General features: G+C 39.8%; 1 protein-coding gene across 6 annotated transcripts in view; it reads left to right on the top strand.

Annotated features, from left to right (window-relative positions):
- The window catches only part of LOC143027304 (putative G-protein coupled receptor CG31760), a 552124-nt gene that overhangs the window by 381291 nt on the left and 145739 nt on the right, over positions 1-25094 (top strand). For all 6 annotated transcript variants that reach the window (XM_076188576.1, XM_076188582.1, XM_076188586.1 and 3 more), the window contains 3 exons: positions 1280-1433; positions 3463-3572; positions 7487-7701. In XM_076188576.1, coding sequence (XP_076044691.1) covers positions 1280-1433; positions 3463-3572; positions 7487-7701 — 479 coding nt within the window. The remainder of the gene's footprint in view (positions 1-1279; positions 1434-3462; positions 3573-7486; positions 7702-25094) is intronic.

Below are 25094 nucleotides of genomic sequence, written 5' to 3' on the forward strand. Positions count from 1 at the left end.
CAGTATAAGCACACGATTAATTAATACAGTACTGCATGACACCAATAAATATTACAGCGATTATCATTACCAACACGAAAGATGTAAAACCGACTTGGAAAGAAGTGGACAAGGTCTTCCGAAACCATGAGTAAATATCAAAAGCTCCAAATCCATGGCAGTCATTTTGAGTCTCCATTGGTGTATTTTATTGTTAAGAAAGATTTGTTCAGGCATCACTTTTGTGGCTAACAAACACCCAACAACATTTCAACAGTTATTATTATTATTATCAATCGTAATTACTATTATTACTATTATGATTATTAATACTGTTATTATTATACATACATACATACATACATACATACATACATACATACATACATATATATATATATATATATATATGCAGAAAAGCCACAAGGAAAATAACAGAAAATAGACCGAGAGCTTTCGTCTATTTAGACATTTTAAAGGTACAGAGTTATAACAAGAAATTAGGGTATATTTAGTGGAAGGTGGATTTCTCTCCGTGACCTTCAGATTTCGGTCATCAAGCCTTTGTTTAACAACTTTCTTAATAATAAAAGGAAAATTATTGAATCTTCCTTAATAAAACAATTCCCGAATTTCAATATCTCAAAAGGCCAATGGTCACCAGATTACATAACCACCTTGGCAGTTAATAAATTATTTCCTTACATTGTAAAAGCGGACGATTTACCACATAACCAGCGTAACAATATAGATGTCACATGAGATGCCTTGTCCATGTTCCCTAACTTTACCTCTCTCATCTGTATATAAGATATGTATGTTCTCTTGTCTATGTATTCCGCTTGAAGAGGATCACAGTAAGTGATCGAAATATACGGAAATTCGTTACTTCCTTCTTTTCTTAAATCCAAATAATAGTGGGTTTTTAGTGCAATTACTAATGTGTAACGACATTACTGGACAGTGATATATATATATATATATATATATATATATATATATATATATATATATATATATATATATATACATATATATAAATATACATATATATATATACATATATATACATATATATATATTTATATATATATATATATATATATATATATATATATATATATATTACTTTGAGTTCCCCTTGTGGTTGCCTGTATCTCTTATGTGCTTTGAGTGCGAAAGAATCTATTTCATTTATTGATCATGCTTCATGCCTTCACGCATTCTTATTTAACGGCGCATAAACATACCATGTATGCACATTGAGTCCATGTGATAATGTATCTGTAATGATTGCCAGGATCGCTCTCTTGACCATCTCTGTGCTCTGCGTGCTATTCACCATCCTGCTCATCGGACTCGTCTACCACTATCGGAGCGTCAAGGTGTTCAAGGTGGCCTCGCCCATCTTCCTGTCCATCTGTCTCATCGGGTGTGCCATCATGTATCTAGAGGTGAGTCCTTTTGCCTGTGCTGTCGTCATTTCCCCTATATCCAATGCGCGTACGCAAATTGACCTGATTTTATTTTCCTCGTTGTAATTTACAGTAAAGGAGCTACGTTTGTGAGGAACCGTCGCTTTTTCTTCTCCGCGTGTGTCATCACATCTAGCTTTGAATTACTTTATGGGTTAAGATTAGGCATTTTTGGGGGATATTACAACAACGTCCTCCTTCCATAAAGCAATTATTTTTGTTCACTACCTTCCAATACCGTGCCTTATTGTTGAATTTTTGGTATATAACAATTTCGTATATCGCTGACATATCTGTATGATTCAAACATAAATCTCGAACACACCCTTAGACACACCCACACCCACACCCACACCCACACCCACCCTTACACACACACACACACACACACACACTATTACACATTATTACTACTGTTATTATTATACATACATACATACATACATACATACATACATACATATATATATATATATATATATATGTATATATATATATATATATATATATGTACATATGTATATATATATATGTATTATCCATCTGGACAGATGAAGATAGGAGGGTGGTAAAGAAACACACAAGTCAGAGATGAGTTTATTTCTCTAACGTTTCGGCTATTTACACCTTCTTCAGAGAGACTGAAGTCTCTCTGAAGAAGGTGTAGAAGCCGAAACGTTAGAGAAATAAACTCATCTCTGACTTGTGTTTCTTTACCACCCTCCTATCTTCATATATATATATATATATATATATATATATATATATATATATATATATATATATATATATGTATATACATATGTATATATGTATATATATGCAGAAAAGCCACAAGGAAAATAACAGAAAATAGACCGAGAGCTTTCGTCTATTTAGACATTTTAAAGGTACAGAGTTATAAACAAGAAATTAGGGTATATATAGTGGAAGGTGGATTTCTCTCCGTGACCTACAGATTTCGGTCATCAAGACTTTGGTAAACAACTTTCTTAATAATAAAATTATCCAATTTATACAATCCTTGACTGAAATTTAAATTGTTAACAAATGTATTCTTTATCAGACTGGACCCTTTGATATTTCTATTCAATTGTGAGTTTCTTTTAACAATTACTTTAGCACCCACCCAATCAGTTCAATGGTTGATATCCCTAAGGTGAACAAATAGCGCGTTGGATATTTGCCCACTTTTGACACACACACACACACACACACACACACACACACACACACACACACACACACACACACACACACACACACACACACACACACACACACACACACATCCCATTTTATCAGATTCTCTCTATCAGAAATTACTGATAGAGAGAATCTGATAAAATGGGATAACAGAAATACAAGAGGACACGGAAAGAAAATAAAAAAAGATAGCTATAGAAGAGACTTGAAAAAGAACAGCTTTCCTCACAGAGTAATAAAAATTGGAACAAGTTAGATGAGAAAGTGGTGTGTGCAAAAACAATACATGAATTTAAAAATAGTTTAGATAAAATGAGATATGAAGACGGGACCCCACGAGCATAGCTCCCCTTCCCGTAAAATACAACTAGGTAAATACACACACACACACACACACACACATATATATATATATATATATATATATATATATATATATATACATATATATATATGTATACCGTATATATATATATATATATATATATATATATATGTATATATATATATATATATATATATATATATATATATATATATATATATATATATATATATATATATATATAGTGAATTAGTGTCCATTCTTAAAATGAAAAGGACTGATGATGACTTTCCGGTTAAAATTGCTATTTGTTATACTAGTTACTCCACAGAAATATGATTTTTTTTTTAATACCTCTGTAGCACATTACTTTTAAGGCATAACCTATGTTCCACGCTTAATTTTGTATTTCAATATACTTGTGCCTTGCAAGGATACAGGTTATTGTACTTTATTGAGCGTCCCTTGCCTGTACAGATGGCCGCCATTTTCCCCGTGCTGGACACTTACGCTTGCATCGCCACCAAATGGACTCGTCACCTCGGCTTCTGCATTACCTTCTCCGCGCTCCTGATGAAGACGTGGCGGTGAGTCGACGACAGACGCGGCGTTTTGGCAATCACTACTCTCTCTCTTTTGTACATTTCTTTTCTTCTATTAGGGAAATTCTGCATTTAGCCACATGTTCTAAGTCATCTACAAATATGCAAATAAATGCAATTACTGTTTATGCTACGTTCTTGCACTTCCTCACAATGAAACTTAACATTTTATCAACTGGAGCTAAAAAAAAAAAAAAAAAAAAAAAAACAATGACATGGCATTCGCTTTACAAGGGAATCAACTATCATGGGCAATTCCGTTCTTCAAATAATCTACACAGACTACAAAGCCTAAAGGCCCTTTACATAAAAAATAAGAATCCCTCTCTTAATTAACAGTTTAAAGATATGTGCATCACCCCTAGATGTAGGAATTTTCCTCCTAAAATTAGATACGTAGGGAGGGAATGCGGGAGATGTGGCGTGTTGTCCTGGGCATGATAGTCTGGGAGAGCCCGCACACCTAAGAGATCCTATTTGCCTCTTAGAGCCCATTTGGGTGACCTAGCCTGTATTGAAGCTGCCAACCATTTTACCTTTCCCAATACCTGAAGATCACGTATGTAGGTCGAAATGTATAATAAAAGATATTTCTTTCTCACCATGTCTCTTGGAGAACTCTTGCGTGAGTAACTCCTGGCCAGCGCACCAGCATCGCCGCCAGCAAAGGTGGTTCAACAAGTCAACTGAAAAGACCTGAACACAGAATCTAGGTGTTAAAATCACTTTTCTAATCACAAATCAGGATAGCTCATGTTAGGTTAGGCCATATCAACTTATTTGTTACTTATATAATGATAAGTGAGGTTAGACTGGAATGAATGAGCAGACCGGGGCCTGAAAACAAGAGAAAATTGTGTAGGGTGGCTCAATAAAAGTACATGAACACTGCAAACGGACATATATTAAGTCACATTGTGACAAAACACCATAATATACAAATGCGTGCGTACAGTTCGGAGACGGATTTACAACTTGACGCCAAGACTTGACTTGGCGCGAAACATACAGAAGTTCGCTTGGTTCTCCTTACGCACTGTACAAAGATTGTAAATAAATAATACAATGACATACAATTCTCAATTAATAAATACGTAAGTATAATACACAACAATAATTGTACGATGCTACAGCGTACCACACCATTACATCGCTCTGCCGCAACCACTCGGTGACCCCACCGAGCAAATGAGAAAAATGAATGGGCGATGCAAGAAAAACTCAAAACATACACAACAGACTCCACACACACCACGTTTATCTATATTATATATATATATAAAACTGTGGAGAAAAAATATGTACACGAACACACACATATATCTATACAAAATGATATAAGAGCATAAATAAATATATACATATATATATATATATATATATATATATATATATATATATATATATATATATATATATAAGTACTGGCGCCAGTATGTAGACTATAGATAATAAATGACGGGCGTCTGGGACATGACACTTAATAGCTTAATAGTTACACATTATACAAATCAAGACAATACAATTAATTGCTAAACAAAATTGACGCATTATACAAATCAAGACAATACAGTACACTTAATAACTAAACAAAATACAAAGTGCAGATCAAGACAATCATGGATAACAACATAAGCAATGCACACATACCAGATATTAAGGCATTGGACACACTGAATGGAGATTAGAAGGCAGAATTTGTACAGAGGGGCTTGGAGGAGGCCGGGCAAATGCAATGCAGAGATAGGCACTCTGGATACCTTAAGACTGTCCACGTCCAATACTTCACTCAGTCCTTGGGAAGAATCAAAGACCCTGAACTTATTGCGATGCAACTTTTCAGTAACCAAAATGGGACCTGTAAACCTAAAATTGAGTTTAGATTGGCTGTCAGGTATGCTTTAATAAACATGATCACCAATACTTATGTTAACAGGCTTATCCTTGCTATGCTGGTGTTTCAAAATTTTGGACTTGAAGTCATCAATTTTTTTCTCTTACAGAATCATAAATCCTATGTAATGTGTGACATTTAAGTTGACTATAATCAATAGAAATTGTAGAGGAGACGAGTAAGACTGTCTAACACATCATATGGGAGGGTTATTTCACCCTACAGATGACGTAAGGAGGCGTCTTACCTGTGGAAACATTAATTGTGCTACTAGCAACGTGCCTGAGAATGTCCAACATATTCCTATTTGTCCGAATAGAAACAAAGGAACAAAGTAGAAATAATGGAGGATATGTGAATTGGTAGCATGTGAAATATGGTAGCATGGTATAAGAATAAACGTCAAAGTAAAATGGAGAAAGCTGCAAAGGGTAGGCAGAAGTGGGAAAAAGGTATCTACTTAGGATTCGGGGGGTCTGGGAAGCCATTTTTGGAGGGCAAATGTCGCGGTAGATTTTGTCCATTTTAAGTCACCATTTCTCTTGTTTGTGTTTTTGTGGTTGGCAATGTAAAATGATTCAATTATTTTCCGTTGATTCTTGTGTAGTCCTTCGGCTAGAATGGTGGATCCCTCCCAGTTTGGTAGGTGTCCCTCTGTGTCTATGTGGTTAACTAGAGCGTTTGTTTCTCGGTGGTGTCTAATGTCAGCTTTGTGTTCCTTGAGTCTGTTGTTAAGTCGTCTGTATGTCTCTCCGTAGTATGCACTGTCGCATCCATTGCAGGGAATTTTGTATACGATGCTAGTGTCATGGTTCGTCTTGGTTTTGTTTTGTTCCTTCACCACTTAATATTTTCATCATTATCCATACTATTCTCTTATTTTTATCATGATTATTTTGTTATATTCTTAATATTATTAATCATTATTAATTTTCAACATTATTATTATTATCATTATCGTTATCGTTATTATTATTATTATTATTATTATTATTATTATTATTACTATTTTTGTTATTATTATCACTGTTACAATTATATTATCATTAATATTTTCATTGTTATTATTAGTGTTGTCATCATATTTACCACTTGTTAAGCATTATCATTATTATTACATTTGCCACAATGAATATGTAATGTTCACACTTGTCACCAACTATGGTAACACGGGGAGGTAGTGAGGTCCACCCCATGTATAAAATGCCCACAGCCTGTTTGTACACAATTCCTTTGAAAAAGCATACCTGCGAAACTAGTCAGGAATAAACTCAAGACTAAGACTCCTGTGTTTCCTACTCCGCTTACGTCATATATATATATATATATATATATATATATATATATATATATTTACATATACATATATATATGTATATATATATATATATATATCAGGTTCGAAATTATCACACCTCTGGCCCCACCTCTGCTATAAAAAGTGTTGTCGAGATCCTAGACGAGTGGCGGGATCTCTTGAGTGCTTTGAAGTTCCTCCTTGTGAACTGGATTTGGTCTTGCATGGATAGCTTAACAAAGTGCTTGCCTTTGGATTGCTGGGCGCTCATGCTAGCGATGGCAAGGCTGATGTTACCGCTAGACACTTCTGTGACTGTTTGAGTAGTAATGCCGAACAATGGCAATTTTAATTGGTAGGAGAATATTTGGCCCTTACAGCAGTCTTTCTCCAGAGTGAATACAAACACACTGATGGCGATGCTTGGCTGGAGTGCGATGCGGTGCCGCGAAAATGTGTTGGGCGGGCGCGTGGATTGAGTACCGTGGCGTCGCCATGAAGGGGACCTGCCGGTTAATAGTGCAATGGCGGAAGTGGTACCGGTCATTGTATTTCAGTAATATGACCTACATACTTCTACAGTAGCAGTTCCGCAATCGGGATCGTACTTTTGCAGTTGCGGAGGTAGCTGATTATACGTATGTCCAGTTCAGCTGATAGATTCCAAGTACTGTTTTACTCGTCCCCTGAGCACTTTGTATTTTCTAGGGTGTCCCTGACGTATCGGGTCAAATCAGCCCACAAGATTAAGTTGACGGACAAGCAACTGTTGCAGTGGCTGACACCTATGTTGCTCATCATGGTCATTTATCTTGCATCGTGGACCATTAGTGACCCACCTGAAGCCGAGTATGTCTCTGATATCTACGAACTCAAATTCAAACAATGCACCTATGAATGGTGGGACCACGCATTGGCCATGGGTAAGTAAGGTTGAGATATTTTATTTATTTATTTATTTGTATATCTATATATTCATTTATTTTTTGCCTCTCTCGATATGCAAGTTGTAAGTAGTACGCCAGGATGTAAAACAAAATCTATTCACTGTTCATCTCAACAATTTTATTCCGAGCCCGCGTTTCCGACTGTCGTAGGATTACTCGAACCCTTTTCCTTTGGCTGGTATTTACTCAAGCTTTATTTGTAGAGCTACAACACTTGATGTATGATAACCCAGCAAGTAATTTCTGTCTTTGTGTCCGGGACACGTAACGTGTAGAACGTACCACACCTGCGATCAACGCGGAGAGGGGAGGGGAGCGTTCGTTCCACATGATTTCCTTCATGTTAACCCTTCCACTACAAATGGCGTCTTACACTTCTATTTTGTCTTCTACCAGTCGATGTTATTCGGCTGAACGTAGTGACCGTTGCGCAACGAAAGGGTCAAACTTATCTTTGCTGACCACATCACTGCCAGTAACGAATTACCTTGACTCGATCTGCCGCCACACGACATTATGGCAAATACTATATCACGGAATGGAATGATGGCATACAGAATGTCCCGTGGTTTTATACGTTCCGTTCCGTGCAAATGTATTGTGAAAAAAGGAATATGTTCCGTTTCGTTTTCTTTGCGGAACTTTAAAAATATTGACGCTTATTGATTTTGTTAATTGTAATGCGCTTCTCTGTAATTCCCTGAGAATATTTATATTTTCACTGTCAACATCTGTTCCTTTATCTGCGCGGAACTTTAAAATTATGAAATATACAGAAAACAAAATGGCTGACAGAAGAATAGTCTGATATTTCGCATGATCGTTCTACAAATTAACATAGAAAACGATACTTATACTTATCGAGAGTATTTCCATAGGAACATAATATAGGCCATGATCCTAATGTATATCATATGGAATGACAAAATCGTAAGTATGTGTTTTATTTGTGTACTATACCTCATCTCTCCATACATTACAACTGAGCATTCTTGTATCCTTGTTTGCTAAGGGGGCCAAAACCTTACCTGGGTTGCAGACTACCTCGCGGACAGAGACTAACCAAAGACTATATAGGAAAGATGGGAAAGCTTCTATCTTTTACTAATAAGAAAACGTCATCCATCCAGCGTGAATGCGCGCCATCTATCGACAGAGCCGCAAACTATAAATCGGAAGTGGTGTAGCGCGGCTTTCAAATCATACTTAACTTGTATTATATATAGTGTTTATGGAAATTTTAAAACTGATCCTTTCGCTAAAATAATCAACATCTCGAAAAAGTTTTACTTTCTCTTTATAAAATAATGAGTAGTAATTTTATGACTTTTGCATGCAAACAAGACTATTTAATATATGCTTTACACACATGATCACATTTATAAAATCAAAAGTTGGTAAAATACTTCAGCACAATGCATCATTCATCACTAAATATTTGAAATTGAGTAAACAGTTAAAATTTAAAAGGTTATTTTAGTTATATTTATCTTATTATTTCTGTAATATCATGTTGTTGTTTTTTTGTGCTTGTGCTTATGTTTGAACTTTGTATACTTATTCAAGTATCTGTACACAAATTATACAAACAAGGATAGTAAAAGTTTGGTATACATGAGATTCTTTTATTTGCAACAAAGCAATACTGTCTTGTAAAGAACATATACCAAACAAACTAAAAGAAATAACATTATTCAACTTCAAAAATGAACCATATATCAGGCAACCAAAACATGCAATCAGATATTAAATACCAAACAAAACATTGGAAAATCATTAATCAAAAACAATGAAATGAAACAAAATTAAACAAAGAAGCAGACATAACATGCATATTAAGCAAAAATAAAGCAAAAAATGTTAACAGAACAAAGGAAAACCCCAAAAGCAAACAAACAAAAATATATACATATGTAGCAAGCCAGGTACTGTATTGTAAAAAACAGACAAAAATAAAAGGATGAACATGCAAGAAATAAGTCACAAAATCAAACAAACACGATTTGCAATCATACATAAAATAATTTTGCAGAGGATAAAAACATAACTTCTTTGATCAAATTACATGGAAATCACACATTTTAGAGTAAATAGGTAAAATAATGCAACAATATGCTAGTTTTTTATATGAAATTATGCATTTGAGCAAAAACCGTCCTTGTTTGAGATTTGGTCGCCTATGAGTGAGTCGGACGGCATTCGTAGCTGCGGTTGGTAATTTTGCAGAGGATAAAAACGTTATTTCTTTGATCAAATGACATGGAAATCACACATTTTAAAGAAAATAAGTCAAATAATGCAACCATATGCTAGTTTTTTTTTTATACAAAATCGTGCATTTGAGTATAAACCGTCCTTGTTCGGCGTTGGTCGGCTATTAGTGAGTCGGACGGCATTCGTAGCTGTGGTTGGTAATTTTGCAGAGGATAAATGCGTAAATTTTCTTTGATCAAATTGCATGAAAATCACACATTTTAAAGAAAATAGGTCAAATAATGTAACCATATGCTAATTTTTATATAAAATTATGCATTTGAGCAAAAGCCGTCATTGTTTGGGTTTGGTCGGCGTTGGTCGACTTAGGTAATTTTGCAGACGATAAAAACGTAACTTCTCTTTGATGAAATTACATGATAATCACACATTTAAAAAGAAAATTGGTCAAATAATGCAACCACATGCTAATTTCTATATAAAATTATGCATTTGAGCAAAAGCCGTCATTATTTGGGTTTGGTCGGCGTGGTCGACGTTTATTGAGACCGTAAAAGAACAAGCATAACACAGAGAAATCATTCAACAAAAACCGTTAAATTTTAAAACTACCAAAGAACTTTAAGAAGCAGTCACAACCTACAAAAAAAAAGAAGAAACATACATGCGATTCAACTTTTTTTTGCTGTGTATTTGGCCATTTATTCAAAATTAAGGTAAAAGTTTATAACTTTACCACATAAGCTAAGAACATGACATAACTATATCAAAGTTGCTGTGCCTGCCTGGGACTGCCATAAAGATATGGTATGAATTTGACATGATCAATTCATATTTCTAGATATTTGTAAGGTATTCATCTATAATTTTCATTTCCAAGCTAAGTGACACTGCACTGAGTCTGACATAAAGATAAAGAAGATTTTAACTATGTTCTATTTTATTCCTCCATTTTCTGTTAAAGTTTCCATGTATTGTGTATGTTGAATCTCTTACCTTTCTCTATCTTTAGGAAAAACTTGAAGTATTAGATGGAGAAAGGCATTTTTTCTTTTTGCACACCACACATGGGTGATAGTTCCGCCCACACTCTATGATTGAATGTCCCGCTTAATTGTAAACAAACAGACGATGCAGTTAAAACTGGTGATTGGCGTACACGCCATCTATTGAGAGAGCCGCACAGTAAAATGTATGTGGACGATGCGGCTCTCCGTGAGCTTTCCCGTCTTTCCTATATAGTCTTTGGAGACTAACCGAGAGTGCGCAGACTACAGGATGGAAAACGGGACCCCGCATGGGGGCGTTCTTAGTCCCCCCCCCCCCTCTTCAACGTGCTCATGAAGAACCTAATATCTCCTCGCCTTCTCTGCTACGCGGACGATCTCGCGTTGGTGGTCACTGCCCCGGCCGGCTGCCTCCTTCGCAGGGCTTAGGACGCGGAAGCAACGCCCCCATCTTACTCTTCAAGGCAACACCCTCTGGGTGCCCACTTATTAATACTTGGGCATTTGGATCGACGCCAAGCTCTCCTTCGCTTCGGAGGTCAGGTACCACCGTGAGGCTTCGAAGACGAGATTTAATCTTATCATAGCCATGACAAGACCCTGGCTAGGGGCCGGGCAGAAGGTTCTCCGCATGTACTATATTCAAGCGGTACGCTTGGTGGTGGACTATGCCGCTGTGACTGTCATCTTTCTCCGGCCCAGTTCGTGGGACAAGCTCGAAGTCCTTCAAAACCAGGCTGTCCGCACTGTCACTGCGGCCCCTCCGTGGGACAGTGTGGTGGATCTCAGACAGGAGGGAGGAGTTACCTCCCTTTGCCTACGGGCGGAGAGGCTTTCTTCATGTCTTTTTGTCCGACTTTTGAACGGTCTAAGGGAGCGTGAAGTAAAGCCCTCCCCCCTGAGTGTTCTAGACGCAGAGGGAGACCCCACCGGTCACTCCTGGAAGGACCATGCGGTGAATGTGATACGCGCCTTTGAGCTCCAGGAATTGGTTCGGCGATGTGCTCTAGACGGCCCTCATCTAGATTGTGCCCCCTCCCCCGTAGCGATCTCTCTGCGTCAGCTTTCAACTTTTAAACCTCAACGGAAGGCTGACTACGACCCGGTGCGGCTGCGACCCATGGTCCTTAAGGCCACAAGGTCCATCACCCCCACCTCCCCAAACGAGCGAGCTTGTCGTACTATACGGACGGCTCTGTGGATCTCCTCACGAGAAGGTGTGGCGCGGCTATAACAACCGCCAATGGAGTGACCGCGCTACGGAGAGTGAGTGACCTAAACTCTACTCTTCAGATGGAGCTTACTGCCGTCTCCTAGGAACTAGACCACGCTCTCGCTGCAGGGCAGGGTACAGTCGTGATCCACACAGCTTCAAGGGATGCTATTGACGTCATTCAGTCCAAGAAGACAACGAATGACGTCTACTTAGCGACATCAATCCAGTACTCGCTGTACCTTTTGGACAAGCATGGAAGGTCTGCGACATTTCACTGGATCCCAAATCACATAAGGATTCTAGGGAACGCTATTGCGGATGATGCTGCCAAGGCAGCGACGAGGTTCAGCAAAATCACACTGCCCCTGACACCCACGATCACACAGATGGCTTCACCATCAAGACGGCTAGATTAATGGGCAGGGCCAACCACAGCAGCCAAATTTATACTTCGGAATCAGCGCTTTGGTACTACCTTGTCACTAGGTACGATGCAGTCCACCTGCCTCCGGGTAGAAGGGCGGAATCTACCGTCCACAGGATCCGACTAGGATATCGCTGTAGATGGCAAATGCTACGCGCGGAAAGAGACCATCACGGACGCTGCAAACTCTGTGGGGCCGAGGTGCACCAGCCCCTCCACCAGTACCTGCTAGAGTGTAGAGCCACGACCATTCTTCTCCTAGGACTCAGCCCGCCACTCACCGCGGCAGGGGTAGCGCGGCACCTCACCGTCTCCCCTTCCGAGGTAACCTTCACCTTCTTGGGGGCACAGCCTCGCTATGGCGCCGCCTGCGATTAAGGGGTACCCATCCCATCCCTTGAGATCAAGGTGCCCCCACTAATAACAGTGGCATAGTGTGGACAACAAATCGGGCATATGAACTGTTCCGGACAATCTGCAAGGTTGAGGTCCGAGCGGGTACTAGCCCTCTCCCCCCCCAAAAAAAAAGAATAATAATAATAATAATGAAATGGCTTTATTGATATGAAGTTTTATTACATGCGGAACTGAAATAAAAACACGGAATGACGTTCGAATATCATTCCATGTATCGAGATTCCGTTCCGTGTTCCATGTTTCGTGGGATAATAGTGCAAGTACTATCTCGGAACACGGATATTCGACCATTGAACATTCGTTTTCCGTGAGAAAGTAGTGACCCGACATCATTCAGGTGAGGTTGGTTAATGAAGTTTTTGGCTAGTATGCCAAGCGCCGGAGGCTGGGGCCATTCAGCGCATATATATCTACTTATTCTTTAAAACATTTACTTGTTCCAATTCATCCACTCATACATACATCATACATATACCAAGGCTTTTCCCCCTTACAAGGGAGGTAGCCAAAAAGGAAAAGGCATAAAATCATTCCCACCCATTCCATCCCTGAATACACTCCACACCCCTCCACCCTCCCTTTTATCTTAGCACCTCCTGGATGACGGGTCATCCCTGCACCTTGTCCACTGCCCTGGGCCAGAAGCAGTGTCGCAAGACACAGCACATCCACAGCAAGGCCGCTTCATTAAATCGGCGACCCCCCTTTCCGTCCCCCCATTGCATAAAAGGAGAGGACGGGGAGAAATTTTGCTCACACATACTACCTCACCCCCACCCCCCCGCCCATTCCACCTCATGCAATCACAACATCATCCATATACAACCATTCTCCATTCACCCCTGTCTTCTGTCCTCTCCCGTCCTTCCTCAACAGACATTCCCCTCTTCCCCAAAGCCCCCTTCACCCCATCCATCCACCTCATCTGAGGACGTCCCCTCATGTTCACTCCCTCCACACCTGCCTTCCATACCTCTTTTACTAGTCTTTCTTCACTCATTCTTTCCATGTGTCCAAACCATCCTAATATTCTTTCATCAACCCTATCTCCCAGCTCCTTTTCCACCCCTGTTCTCCTCCTCACCTCCTCATTTCTCAATCTATCTAGCCTAGTAACCCCCATCATACTTCTCAGACACCTCATCTCAAACACATTCAAACTCCTTCTCTCTTCCTCTCTTATGTTCCATGTTTCTGCCCTATACAGTGCTGTTGGCACAATCACTCCTTCATACAGTCTCCTCTTAGCATCCATTCCCAAATGTCTATTCCTCATTACACTCTTTAATCCATCAAGGAATTTACTCGCTTCTCTCAATGCACATTCTACCTCCACCTTCACTCCGCCTTTTCCTGCCACATTTGCACCCAAGTATCTAAAACTATCCACTTCCTCCAGTCGCTCTCCCTTAATGCTCACTTCCAGTCTTCTGCCACTTTCACCCCTTGTACATCTCATCACCTTACATTTACCTACATTTATCTTTAGCTTTCTTCTATCACATACTCTCCCAAACTCTGTCACCAACTTCCTCAATCTCTCCTCCGATCCTGCCACAAGCTCAGTGTCGTCCGCAAACAACAGCTGGCTCACCACCCACTTTTCTCCATTTTCTCTAACCATCTCCAATCCCTGACCCACTACCCTTGCATTTACCTCTCGCACCACCCCATCCATGTATAAGTTGAACAGTCAGGGCGACATAACGCATCCTTGACGAAATCCCACCTTTACCTTGAACCACTCATTCTCCCCATTTCTAATCCTGACACAAGCTCTACTACTCTCATAAAAACTCTTGACAGCTCCCAGAAGCTTTCCTCCTATCCCGTATATCCGCATAACCTCCCACAGTGCCTTTCTGTCTACCCTGTCATAAGCCTTTTCCAGATCCATAAAAGCCCAAAAAACATCCTTCCCCTTTCCTATAGCTTTCTCACATATCTGTCTTACCACAAAGATCTGATCTACACAACCTCTACCTGTCCTAAATCCACACTGTTCCTCACCAATTACTCCTTCTGTTCCTCTCCTAATCCTATCAATCAAGATCCTCCCATAAGCCTTCCCAACTACACTTAACAAGCTAATCCCTCTGAAACTACTACATTCACACTTGTCCCCTTTTCCCTTGTAAAGAGGAACTATGCAGGCACTCCTCCAGTCCTCCGGCACTCTACCCTCTCTCCAGCAAACATTAAATAACCTCACCAACAAGTCCACCATCACTGTACCTCCCTTTTTCAGACATTCTTCATGGTATCCATCCAGACCAGATGCCTTACCTGCTTTCATCATCTTAACAACTGCCTTCACCTCATCCTTCCTTATTTCTCCTCCATTTTCCTCACTCATCACTCTCATTTTCTTCGCATTTCCCACTGCAGCTATCTTTCCTTCCCTATCCTCCTTCACCTTTAGCAACTCCCTAAAATATTCTGCCCATCTTCCCCTTACTGCCTTCTCTTCCATTATCATCTCTCCATCTGCACCTTTTAACTTTTCTTCTCTTCTTGATTCGCCTCCTCTTCCTCTCTTAATTTCTCTCCAAAACATCTTTTTATTACTTTCAAAATTTTCTGTCATACTCCTACCCCATTTCACATCTGCTCTCCTCTTTGCCTCCTTTACCTTTTGCTTTACTTCTCTTTTCTTTTCTTTGTACCTCTCATATGACTCCCTCGACCTATTTTGTAACCAATCTGTGAAAGCTCGCTTCTTCTCTACTACAACCTTCTTTGTTTCCTCATCCCACCATTCACTACCCTTTCTTCTATTTCTCCCTGTCCTTCTTGTTCCACACACCATCCTTGCACACTTTATGACTCCCTCCTTGAACCATCCCCATTCCTCCTCCACACCCAGCTCTACTCTATCCTTTACTCCCTCCCACTCCTCCTTCAGCTTCTTTCCGTACTCCTTCTCCTTTACATTCAAAGAGCTCACTCTAAGAACCTCCCTACCTTTTGTCCCTTTCCTTTTTCTCCATCTATCCTCCACTCTCAGCTTACCTTCCACCAAAAAATGATCTGATATTCCCCCACCCTCTCCCCTTAGCACATGTACATCCTTAACTCTTCCTATCATAATCCTATTTACCACTACATAATCCATTAGCGCTCTGTCTACCACCCTTCCCTCCACCACCCTCTCCCATGTGTACTTATGCTTGACTTTCTTCTGAAACACTATATTTGCTATCATCAACTCTCTTTCTAGACACATTTCCACCATCAACTCTCCACTACGATTCTTTCCTGGAACTCCACATTTCCCAACCACTCCATCGATTGGACCATTTCCTACCCTAGCATTAAGGTCTCCCAGTGCTATTACATTGACATTTCTTCCTAAATCCTCTATGGACTCATTTAAATCTATCCAAAAGGCCTCCCTTTCTTCTACACTCTTCTCACTGCCAGGCCCATATGCACTTACAAAGACCCACATCTCCTTTCCCATTTTCACCTTCATCCACATTATCCTTGAGGAAACCTCCTTCCACTCCACTACCCGTTTACCTATCTCTTCACTTACTAGAATAGCCACCCCTTCCCTCCCTCGCCCTATCTTCACTCCTGATAACCTCCCACTTACACTCCCAAACTTACACTCACCCTTCCCTTTCAACTTAGTTTCACTCAAAGCCAACACATCCATCTTTCTTCTCACAAACATACTACCTATCTCTTCCCTTTTACTTTCATCTGTACCACATCCACGCACATTAAAAGACCCAAACCTTAGGGTGTTGGTCCGAGAACTTCCAGACCCTCTTATGCCTTCTCTTTTTTGTTTAGGAATGTCCACTGTGGGGCTACAAGGAGAAGGATGCCTGGTCCCAATCCCCGTCCCTTTCTTCTCGCCTCTTACGATCCAAGTGGGAATATTTGGAGGCAGTATTCTTTTCCCCCATCCACTCAATTTCTGTAAAAAATTGAATATGGTAGAACAAATCTATTTCCTTTAAAAAACATTTTATCCGATCTATGGGAGCGTCCTTTCCTAAAACTTTAGTGATGGTAAGCCCTTCTAGAAGATTGTTTCTTCTAGCAGAGCAGAATTGTGGGCATTCCTTTGAAATGTGTTTTACTGTGAGATTCTTTCGACAAGTGGGGCAGAGTCGTCAATAGGTGTGCCCGATTCTAAGGCGAGTCATGACGACACCTGTCCTCCTGTCTCCGTGGAAATGACTCCAAGGGATGACAGAAGGTTTGATGGATTTGAGCTTTAAATTGTTGTTTCCATTATTCCATTGAAGTTGCCACTGTTCTTTGGTGTAACTTCTAATGCGGTTTTTGAAACCCATTTTGGGGATTTTGAGTTGGGAGATATGAGCCAGCCTAGCTGCTTCTTTAGCTGCAGTATCGGCTAACTCGTTTCCTTTTATTCCCACATGGGAAGGAACCCAGCAGAAGTTCACAGTTATTTTCTTTCTGTTACTGATGATGACCAGCCAATCTTATATTTGTCCAATAATGGGGTTGACTGGTAATGTTGATTTTATTGATGTTAAAATGCTCTTACAGTCTGTATATATGACAAATCTTTTGTCAGATGCATTGTTAAAAATATAAATTAAAGCATTAAGAACTGCCAGCAGTTCTGCGGTAAAAATAGAAATGTTAAAATGAGCTCTCTTTTTTACAATAGATTGAAGGGTAATCACTGAGAAACCCACTCTGTCTGCAGTTTTTGATCCATCAGTGTATAGACTAGTTGCATCTGTGTGGGTCCTGCTGTGTTCAAGGAATTTACTTCTTAGTTCGGACTCTGGGCAGCTATTTTTCTTACACCAGAAAGTGCAAATGTTGATTTCGGATCTGCACCAGGGAGGGTATTTGGCTGGTAAACTTTCTTCGACGTGTAGAAGGGTCAGGTCTTTGTTCTTGGCACTATTTTCCAGTCTAACTTCCAGCGGTTTGGAGAGCTTAGGTCGAGTTGGAGCTCTGTCTTTGGGTGTTCTAACAAACTTGTAGTTGGGGTTGTTTTTGGATGACAGTACTCTCAATCCTAGTTCCTGCCTTCTAATTGGAAGAGGAGGAATGCCGGCTTCAACATTTAGGCTGTCTATGGGTGACGTTTTATACGCACCTGTGCAGATGCGTTTAGCCATGTTTTGGATGATATCTAGTTTTTCTAAGGTGTTTTTACAGGCGGCCCCATAGATTTGGCATCCATAATCTATTTTGCTTAGGCACAAAGCTTGGTATATTCGTAACAGAGTTGTTCTGTCAGCTCACCAGTTGAAACGTTGTTGAAGCGTTGTTTCACGTTATGTATTATTTCATTAATGTGTGTATTAAAGTTTAGTTTTTGTCAAGGCTTAGTCCTAGGTACTTGATCTGATCCTCGTATGGAAGAATAGAGTCTTCCAGCATTAGTGTTGGGATTTCTTCTCTTATCTTTCTTCGGCAGAAGCGGACTGCTTTAGTTTTCTCCGGGGATAATTTAAAGCCTTTTTTTCCGCCCATGCAGTGGTAGAGTTAATGGCAGTCTGTATCGGTTCTCAAACTATGGGTCGCGACCCAAAGTTGGGTCGCGAGATCAATTTTGATGGGTGGGTCCCACGATTTGAAATACTGATAAAAGAGAATCAGCACCACGGATCCCATTAATTTAGTTTTCTGAAGGAAACGCAGTGCCATGGATTCTGTTGATTTGGTTTTGTTAAAGAAAAGCTGTACATATTGTTTTTTCCAAAGTAAAGGGTATATATCACTGTCCATTTTGGTTCTCTTTACTTTATTCTGGGTCGTGAAGGATTGAAATGTTCCAAATAGGGTCGCTCACGAAAAAGTTTGGGAACCACTGGATTAGAACAATGTCGTCTGCATATGCCAAGCTATGCACTTCGATCGGTACTTGTTCTAGTAGTCCATTGATGGCTATGTTGAACAGTGTTGGGCTGAGGACACTTCCTTGGGGTATGCTTTCCTCCTGGGTGTAAGGCGAAGAGAGAGATGAACCTACTCTTACTTTTAGGATACGATCAGTAAGAAAATCTTTAATTGCAAAGAACATATTTCCTCCTACACCCAATTCGGCAAGTTGTTTTAGGATGCCACCACGACAGGTGGTGTCATATGCCTTTTCTAGATCGAAAGAGACTCCTATGGTTTGGCTCTGTGTGGCGAAAGCATTCTGAATTTCTCGGGTAAGAAATATCAGAGGGTCTATAGTGCTTTTTTTTTTCTGAAGCCAAACTGTCCGTTTGAGAGGAGATTTTTCGACTCTAAAATCCAGACAAGACGCGTGTTGATCATTCGTTCGTATATTTTGCATACACAACTGGTTAGAGCAATGGGTCTATACCCTTGAGGGAGACTTTTTTTTTTCTGGTTTTGGTATGGTTATAATGACCGAAGTCTTCCACGACTTTGGTGAAGATCCTGTAGTCCAAAATTTGTTCAGTATATTTAGGAAAAATTCTTTGGTGCATGTAGGAAGATGTGAAATCATTGAGTAAATTATATTATCTTCACCAGGTGAAGTTGGAGATGATAGAGGTATTGCGTATTCTAGTTCTGTTAGTGTAAAGGGGAGATTATATGCCTCCGTGTTTTTACTTTTTGGAGGGACAACTATTGTAATTTCTCGAATATTTCTGAAGAAGGGAGTGTAGTGGAGAGCACTTGAAATGTTTGTGAAGTATCGTCCAAACGTTTCCGCTACCTCAAGGGGATCAGAAACTATTTCATTGTTAATTTTAAGGATGGGTAATGGAGATGATACAAATTTTCCCATCAGTTTGAAGAACTTCACTGTAACAGCCTCTTTGCATGTCCTATGCTTGTTTTTTCTATGGAAGCTTTCAGGACAGCTTCTTGCTCCTTTTTATATGTAGGGCAGTTTCTGTTTTTAGCATTGTGATTTTCTTTACAATTTATACATAGTTCTCGTTGGTCGCTGTCGCCGTGTTCATTTTGGGAGCAATTACCACAGACTTTGTTCCTTGTGCATTTCCTTGAGGGATGACCATAGCCATAACAATTGTAACACTGTAACGGTCTTTGCTTATAAGGGCGAATATTCATTTTTTTCTTGTCGATTATAATATCATAAGGGAGGTTTTCATTGTTAAATGTGACAACAATCATGTGAGATCTTGGAATTTTATCAACTTTCCATATTGTTTCAGGGCATATTTCAAGAATTTCTTCTTCCGACAATTCATGTAGGTCTTGGTTGAAAATAACCCCCTTGGCATAGCTAAAGTTGTGATGGGGCTTTATTTCTTTGATGACTCCATCAGGTTTGATTTTTAAGTTGGATATCATTGCTGCTTGAGTGGGAGACTTAGCATGCATTAAGAAACTTGTTTGTTCAAATCTTGTAATTCTGAAATTTTCCATATCTCCAGCTTTAACCTTTAATTGTTTCCTAAAAGTATACAAGTTTGCTTGTTCACCCTTGGTTGTTGCAATGAGCCAAGTAGCTGGCTTAGGTGTTCTTGAGATGTTTGCGTGTTGTGGGCTTTTATTATGCAGTGTAGGGTAATATACATCTAAATTAGGTGGTACCTTATTTACCAAGGAGCATTTGATATATTTTGATATATTTTCTGAATAAGCTTTCTTTCCCTCATTGTGGGAAGAATATACTATCCACACTTGCCAATAGTTGGAAGTGTCTGACAGCCGTAGCCTAATTTCTTTTATACATCCAAATTCACTGAATTTTTGTGAAATGTTTTCAAAATTCATGTTTAAAGTTAGACTTTCAATATCTAAAGTCTTTTCATTGCCTTTAAAGCTTGGCATTTTAAGTGGTTCTAGTGTGATCATTGTTGGTTTGGCGATAATAGTGGAAACTGCCTTTTCATTTGAATCTTTATCCATATTCGGTCCAGGATCTTTGTTATCAAGATTTTCCTTTGCCTTGCATGGGTCGTCAACTGGGTCAGAGGAGAGTTTATTTGAAAGGGTCAAATTTGTGGGAGTGTTCGTTAATACTTTGGAAGGGTGATTAGGGGGAGGATCAAGAGGATCAGGAGGAATGGGAGGAGGCAAGAGTTTAGGGTCTGCTGTAATTACAGGTAGTGGAGTCGCCATTGTCAAGTTTATATCTCTTGGGCGTCACCATATATTAGAATTTTTTTAGTTAATGTACATAGAAGAAGATACTGCAGTTGCTTGATGCCTCAAGCAATGAAAGAAGTAGTCTCTGCAGAGTCAGAAGGATCCAGAATACGACTATTTACAAACAGGGGGTCTCGGTCATGAGTATAAACTTTCACAACCCGATTTGTCCTTTAGTTTTGTTCCATAGAGTATGGAGCCGGCGTTGCTACTCCCTGTGTGCACTGGAAGATGGATAGAGAGTCGGCAGTCAAAGGTACCCCCTCTGCCCCTCCTCCACCAGCATACGGGGTTTTGCCCCTCGCAATGAGTAGGGACCTCGCGGTATATCCCATCACCCGGCCGGTTTCTGGTAGGGTTTCAGGGAAACCTTTAACTGCCAGAACCTCTCGAGTAGTAAAAGAAAAAGTTAAGAAAAGGAGATTAGGGTAGCGAATAAGGAGAAAAGGGATAGGGGAGTTCACTGGGTAACGAGGGTGGAGGGTCCCCTATCTATTCGTTACCTCTGATATCTCACTCTTTGATAACTGTCATGGGGTGAGGGCGTCGAATCAAGAGAATAGTCCAGTTCATAATCAAGATCAGGCCGGGGTCATCAATTTATATCTGTCTGTTTGGCACAGTTTTAGTCTGGAAGCTCAGGATTGATCTCTCCAGCATGGTTGGACCTGGCTGGTACAGCTCAGCCCTTCCTCGCAACACGCAAGCCCCCCCACTACATCAAAGTACTGGGCCCCGGGGGGGGGGGGTCATTCAGGTGAGGGAAATCCCTTGAACAACGAAATGACTAAATTGAAAAACAGAAATCCTAATTTAACTCCGAAAGTTTTATTTTATATGGCAGTACCATGCTCTTTAGACACCAGGAAGTTTGATAACGTAGTCTATTTTCAACATGAACAAAATGTTTCAATCTTTAAGAAATGTTAAAATGTTGCTTTCTTTTCCCATCAAGACAAAATATTGCTTATTAGTCTGCCCCTCTTCTTGTTCAGTTCTGATGGTATTACCGTGTGTTCTCTGGAAAATTAATTCTTTGCTCAAAACATTTACTGCTCCACTTTTAACAGTGAATAGTTAACTCTTTTGTCTTGTTTTTCTACTTTCCAACTTGTTTCACCCTAATAAAAAAAAAAAAAAAAATTGTACATCCATTATGTCACCAAAAAGGGTAGCCATTATCAGACGCTAACTTAAATGATAATAATAATAATAATAATAATAATAATAATAATAATAATAATAATAATAATAATAATAATAATAATAATAATAATAATAATAATAATAATAATAAAATAATAATAATAATAAAAAAAGTATGAGAAGTGTTCCGTAAAGAGGAAAAAGAATATTCGTAGGGGAGGTGGGGAAAGTGTCTTGAAATTTCCATTCGATAAATTCAAATTCAGAGAACAAAAGGAGAATCATTAAGGAAAAAGCTCCAGACTTTCCGGTGGAAACGTATTTCCAAAGAAAATGTGTTGAACTTTTCAGGATCTAGCCCTATCTAGTCTCATGAGGAGGATGTGTTAGCGTGGTATGTCGTACATCATACCATTATTGTACATTGTAATCGTGTGTTGCTTATTAGGGGAATTATATTTCCCCCTCTTTATAAAATTGTCATATGTTTTGTTGTTTGTTGTTTTATTATTTATTGTAATTATGTGCAATCATTGTGTATATTGTAATTATATGGGATATCGCATAATTGGCGGCGTGGCGTCAGTTGAAAGCCAGCTCTTGTTGTATACACACGCATTAGTTGTCAGTATCAGAGATTTCAGTGTGTTTCCCACAATTTGACTTTTATTTACTAGCCACCCAACACAAGGATCATCATCATCATCATCATCATCATCATCATCATCATCAAATGGGGCCATATGCCAGGGAGCGCTTTGCTTCACTCACACGCCGGCGCTAGTCCATACGGTCTCTCCGAGCAAGCTCCCATGCAGTCACCCTTCCCATTTCAAACAACTCTCTACAAGTTCGATCAACTTCCCCTAGCCATGGATTTTGTGGGCGTCCCCTTCGTCTCCTTCATCAAGGGTTGTCTGTTGTGGAGACAACCCTGTGAGTAGGATCAGCATCAGGGAAACGTGCTATATATCCATATAGCCGAAGTTGACATTCAAGAATTATGCTGGTAACTGGCCTGGACTGAGTCTTAATATAGTCTCTGGTTTAATATGAATTCATCCCAGCGATACCGCATGGTTCTCCGAAGACACTTAGTACGAAAGACATCAAGCCGCCTCTTCAGATCAGCATTCAGTGTCCATGTCTCACAGCCATACAACAAGACGGGGAACACAAGTGACTTGAAGATTCAAATCCTAGTCCTCCTGCATAACTAACGACAATGCCATATATTCTGGTAGATCGAGTCCACATCATGGGCAACGCCAATCCTTCGAAATACTTTCTTACATGACCTACCACTGTTATGCACTACACTATCAAGGTATGTAAAACTTTCCAAGACCTCAGTGTCCTGACCACATGCATGGCTAGACGGAACTGTGTGATTCAGTAAGCCCCCAAACTCCTGGACTTTGGTCTTGGTCCAGGTAATCTCAAGCCCAAACGGTCTTGCCTCCCTGTGCAGTGACTCAAGGGCTGCAATCAGTACCTCCAACGACTCCTCAAGAAGGAGAGCATCATCAGCAAACACAAGGTCATTGACCTTGGTGTTGCCAATAGATGTTCCGCAACGACATTGATCGACAACTCTGCCCAACACCCAGTCTCTGCAGGTGTTGAAAAGTGTTGGGGCGAGGACACACCCTTGCCTCACTCCTGAATTAGCTGGAAAGAAACTTGACACGTCTCATCTATACTTTACAGTACTCCCTGCCCCAGAGTATAAGCCAGATACCCAGTTAATTATTCGTACAGGAATCCTACGGATCCGCAGATCCCAGAGCACTCCACAATGCACCAAGTCAAACGCCTTCTTGAGATCAACATAAACAGCAAGAAAACCCTGTTGAAACTCACGTCGGCACTCCACAAAACTACAAAGCGCTAGGATCCAATCAGTTGTTGACTTACTTGGCGTGAACCCAGACTGTTCAGGCCCCTGAAATTTTAGCAGAGGTGAACGAACCCGTGTCAGCAATAGATGGAGAAGCACCTTACCTGGCACACTGAACAGTGTAATTGCCACGGTAGTTGTTGCAGTCCTGCCGGTCCCTTTCCCCTTCCAGATAGGGATTAATAGGCCCTTTTTCCAGTCAGAGGGAATGGTACTGGTCTGCCACACAACAGACAGTACCACATGCAACCCACGGATCATGGCTTCACCTCAGCTTTCAGCAAATCCGTGCTGATGTTGCAGATGCCAGCTGCCCTTCCATCCTTCAATTTACATCCTCTTTGACCTCTGTCAGAGAGGGCGGAGATTCGTCTATTTGCGAATCAGGAACAGCCACCTGAATACCATCATTGATCGGAGGAACAGTGACTGATAATAACAAAAGAAAACAGATAGATGTACAATATTGCAGCGAACAGAGGTGAGAAGAGAGGCAACGAATTAGGTGGATTATTCCAAACTTGAACCTGCTTAGAGATAATAGAGGTGTGAATTTTTCAGTTGAGTTTTCTAATAAAGAATAGACAGAACTTTTTAAAATATCAGAGGGAAATGGCTGGCTGTTGTAGATTATATGAGATGACGACGGGAAAACTAAATCACGGTGGCACTGGTATACGCTAGGTTTTACTCAATTTAACTGAAGTGTTTAATTTAACTGTTCTGCAGCTATCATTCTACAAGTTTGAACTTGAGAGTGACATGTTACCAGTACAAGTGTGTATGTGTGTTTACCTAATTGCAGTGTACAGGAAAAGAATAATGCTTATGAGTTTTCCATTTCAGTCCTTGCTTCAAATTTATATATGGTTCCAGCTTGGTCTATAACCAAAATTGTAATTTATCATATTCAAATTTGAATTAATGCATTGTTCTAGTTGGGCTATATCACTTTCCAAAATC

This window comes from Oratosquilla oratoria, chromosome 1 (genome assembly GCF_046742065.1).
Source record: "Oratosquilla oratoria isolate Oo_2021 chromosome 1, ASM4674206v1, whole genome shotgun sequence".
Taxonomy (NCBI): domain Eukaryota; kingdom Metazoa; phylum Arthropoda; class Malacostraca; order Stomatopoda; family Squillidae; genus Oratosquilla; species Oratosquilla oratoria.